We start from the raw sequence: 3,921 nt of genomic DNA on the forward strand, positions 1-3,921 counted from the left end.
TTGCACATGTGCATGTACATGTCTCAAGTATACATGGTTTGTTTTTTTGCTGAATCATTGGAAACAAGTTACAGACACAACACTTCACCCCTAAATATCTCAGTGTTCCTTATAGAGATAGCTTTCATATCATAATACCATCATCACATCTAAGAAAATGACTAATTCTATATCTCATATTCAGTTCATATTCAAATTTCCCCATTTGTCCTGAACTGTTATTAGCAGGGAAGGGCATGGATTCTGGAGATGAAGAAAAGTGGAAGGAATTCCTCCTCAATTTCCCCTTTCATAAAATCGGGATAAAACTAGTACCTACCTGGTAAGCGGATTAAACAAAGGCCCAGGGCACAGCCGGTGGCATGTAATGAGCCCCCAATAAATGTTAGCTATTATTATCACTGTTGTTATTGTTCATACTGTTGTTGCTACTGTCCTCGGAAGCAGCCCCAGGACTTCCCCTCAAAGCCCTCAGAAGGGGAGAAGTGGGCCTGGTGGAGGATCCCAGGTCAACCTACCCCCACAGGCCCCCTGTGGATTGTGACGTCTGCCCACCAGGGGTCTGGCCGGAAATCCCCCTTCCTGTTGCAGATAAGCCTGGCGCAGCCCAGCTGACCCCAGGCTCTTCTCCCCCACCACCTCCCGTGTCACAGGATCAAGTCCCCAAGCCCCCCCCCACGCCCCAGTCACCCCGGAAACACCCCTCCTCACCCGGGTCTCGCCCAGCCCGCTGTTTCCCAAGCTCCTGTTCAAGTCCAAGCCACCCCTGCGGCAGGACAGCCAAAGCTACCGTGGAGGCGGATGGCCATCTCTGGGGGCAGAGGGGAGTGGGGCAGGGGTGACACAGCTCGGCCCCGCCTCAGCCCCTGCAACTCGACCCCCGCTGCGACCCCCAGCTCTGACGTCTTGGAAAATTCCCTCCTGCCCAGGCCCCCGGGGGGAGGGGGTGCATGGTATGAAATGGGGCTGAGACCCCCGGCTGAGGGCAGAGGGACGTGCCAGAGGTGAGCTGTGAACTGGGGACTGGAAGTCTGGGTGTCTGGGGGCCTGGATTCCTGAGTCTGGGTGTCTGGGGGCCCTTAACTCCTGGTCTGAGAGAAAAGGACACTGGAGGCCAACAATCCAGGGTCCTGGGGAAGGAGGGAGCAGAGGCGTGGACTCCTCTGTCTGAGTGAAGCAAGGGATGGGGCTCAGACTCCAGGGTCCCTAAGCTCACCCTGGGCCCTTTTTTTTTCTGACCCAGAATATTCACAGCGAGCAGCCATGGATTTGTGGAACTGGGATGAAGCATCAGCACAGGAAGTGCCCCTGGGGAGCAGGCTGTCAGGTCTGGGTAGGCTGCTGGGGCTGAGACAATGTGTGTGGGGAGGGTGCTCAGGTGGGTGCCTCCACTGACCCTGACGGGGCTCTAACCTTCTTGCCTGCAGAAGGAGCTGAACTCGACTTCTATTTCCCTGAACTGGCACTCCAAGGGGACACGCTGACAGCGGAGACAGGTTGGAAAAGTGTCTGTGGGCTGGGACCCCTGAGCGCTGGGGAAGGTGAGACGCTGGCTTCTAAGTCTAAGGGAGGAAGGGGGCGTGCCTGGACTCCTGGGGTTGAGCGGGGAGAGGGGTGTGGGCTTGAACTCCAGAGGTTGAAGGAGGAGGGGCCCAGACAGCCTCCTGAGTCCCAGGTCTGAGAGAGTAGGGGCCGGGGGTAATAACTCTCAGTCCCTGACAAATAAAGACCACTGGGTTGAGTGGCTGAGGGGAGTCTCTAGTCATTGTGCACACCATCCCCTAAACTCTGCTACGTCCTATCCCTCTCAGGGCTCCCACAGCCAGACTGGGGCTCCGCATTACCGTACCCAGAAGCTCCATGGAGGGCGGGTGAGTGTGTGCGGAGAGGTGGGGGGAGGAGGGGACTGGGGTCCTCCAGTGTGACTAGAGGTTTAGACTCCCCGATCTTTGAGGGGGAACGGGGATAGGACGGGGGACGCCTGTGCCCTTAAGGTGGCATGACCGAGATCCTGGAGCGTGGGGCCCCAGGCGCCAGGGCTGCGAGCTTCGACCCCTAGAACCCCCGAGGGGGCCAGGGATCGGGACACCTGGGCTCCTCTCACTTGGGGTCCGTTCGTCCTCACAGAACCCGCCCCTCAGGCTCTTCCGTGGTCGGGAGACTGGACAGACTTGCCGTGTACCGGCTCGGTCCCTTGGAGCCGCGTCTCCCAGGCCCTGGGTCCCGCCCTCTGGGCTGGCTCTGAAGGGGCAGCCGCCCAGAACTGCGCCACCTCCGCGGAAAGTGCCAACTCGTGGTCGGGCGCCCAGGTCGCCGCCAGCTCCACCAGCTGGGACTATTCTGTTGGCCCGGACGGCGCCACCTATTGGGGCAAGAGCCTCGGCGGGGAGCCGCCCGCCGACTCTACCATTTCGTGGGGCGGGCCTGCGGGATCGGACTATACCATCTCCTGGGACTCGGGGCTGCATACGGACTGCACCACCTCTTCGAAGGAGTACCAGACTTCAGATCTCACCACTTCTTCCGAACCGAGCCAGCAGTCGGACCGCGCAACCTTGGCTTGTTACCCCAAAGCTAACCACCGAGGTGAGGTCCGAGACACTTTGTCCCAAGGGAGCGAAGCCGGAGTCTAGTGAGGCGGGGCCTAGGCGCCAAGGGGGCGGGACCGGGAAACTGGCGGGGCTCAAGAGAGGAGGGGGCGGTGGCCCTCCTGTTGGGTCCCCAGGGAGGAGAGGACTAAGACACGGGTAGTCTTCCCGAGAGCAAGAGAGGAGGACCTAGGCTCCTGCATTAGGCAAGAGGAAAGAGATGAGGAGGTGGATCCCTGGGTCTCCAAGATGGGGCAGCCAAACTCCTAAATCTCCAAGATGGGGGCCCCGATGCCTGGGTCCCCAAGGCCAACTCTTAGGTCCCTTAGACGGAGGAATCCGGACTCGGTCCCCGAGGAGGAGGGGATCCGGATTCCTGGGTCATCGAAGCGACATGATCTGGGGCCAGGAAACCTGAGTATTCACTTGCCTCCACCCCGCAGGTCCCATTCAGCTGTGGCAGTTCCTCCTGGAGCTACTCCACGACGGGGCGCGTAGCAGCTGCATCCGCTGGACGGGCAATAGCCGCGAGTTCCAACTCTGCGACCCCAAAGAGGTGGGGCAGCCTCCCAGACCCGCTTAGTCCCGCCTGGGTCTCCCTGTGTTCAGTTTAGCCCCACAGGCACTTCGCCTAGTGGTAGGCCCCGCCCTCAGCCTCGCCCTCAACTCCGCCCCGCTCCGCCGGGCCTAACCCCTACGCTGACAGACCAGAACCCCAACCCCGCCCCACCCATCTATTGTCAAGCCCCTCCCACTCCCCACCTCTCCCGCCCCCTCAGACTAAGCCCGGCCTCCGCCCTAGGTGGCGCGGCTGTGGGGCGAGCGCAAGAGGAAGCCCGGCATGAATTACGAGAAGCTGAGCCGAGGTCTGCGCTACTACTACCGCCGCGACATCGTGCGCAAGAGCGGGGGGCGCAAGTACACGTACCGCTTCGGGGGCCGCGTGCCTGGCCTAGTCTATCCCGACTGCGTGGAGAGCGGACAGGGAGCAACGACTCAATAAAAATACACGGTCAAGCATCGTTGTGCGTGCTGTTTGCATCCTTCCCACTGATACTAACTACGTCTGCTAGGGAGCCTGTGTGCACCAGCACACCCACATCGCCTCCACAGCCCCGTGTGATCCCGAAACACACCGGGGGACCTACCGTGTGCTCACTGTGTCGTGGGACACGCAGAGGAATCAGACAGTCCCCACTGGGCCTGCCTACCGTGTGCCTGCCCTGTACTGGGACTTGCACAAGAATCAGACCCAATCACTAACTTTCGAGTTTATTTACTGTCCCCACCTTGAAGAGAGGACTCAGACTCCAAAAAGCGCTTACTGTGTGAC

At 60.1% G+C, this 3,921-nt stretch overlaps 1 protein-coding gene across 2 annotated transcripts; it reads left to right on the forward strand.

The window, feature by feature from the left end:
- Window positions 1–1,263: 1,263 nt before the first annotated feature.
- On the forward strand, window positions 1,264–3,591 carry ETV2 (ETS variant transcription factor 2; the record flags this gene model as incomplete). Of its 2 annotated transcripts, XM_082862314.1 has the most annotated exons (6): window positions 1,264–1,333; window positions 1,428–1,541; window positions 1,812–1,871; window positions 2,128–2,586; window positions 3,032–3,144; window positions 3,391–3,591. In XM_082862314.1, 6 exons carry the CDS (start codon window positions 1,264–1,266, stop codon window positions 3,589–3,591), a joined length of 1,017 nt encoding a protein of 338 aa, XP_082718440.1. The 2 variants fall into 2 exon arrangements, with proteins under 2 accessions (XP_082718440.1, XP_082718441.1); XM_082862315.1 differs by lacking the exons at window positions 1,812–1,871; window positions 2,128–2,586 and having other exon boundaries at window positions 1,428–1,505.
- Between the last annotated feature and the right edge of the window lie 330 nt (window positions 3,592–3,921).

The sequence above is a fragment of the Leucopleurus acutus genome (genome assembly GCF_964270905.1).
Source record: "Leucopleurus acutus genome assembly, chromosome: 20".
Lineage (NCBI taxonomy): Eukaryota > Metazoa > Chordata > Mammalia > Artiodactyla > Delphinidae > Leucopleurus > Leucopleurus acutus.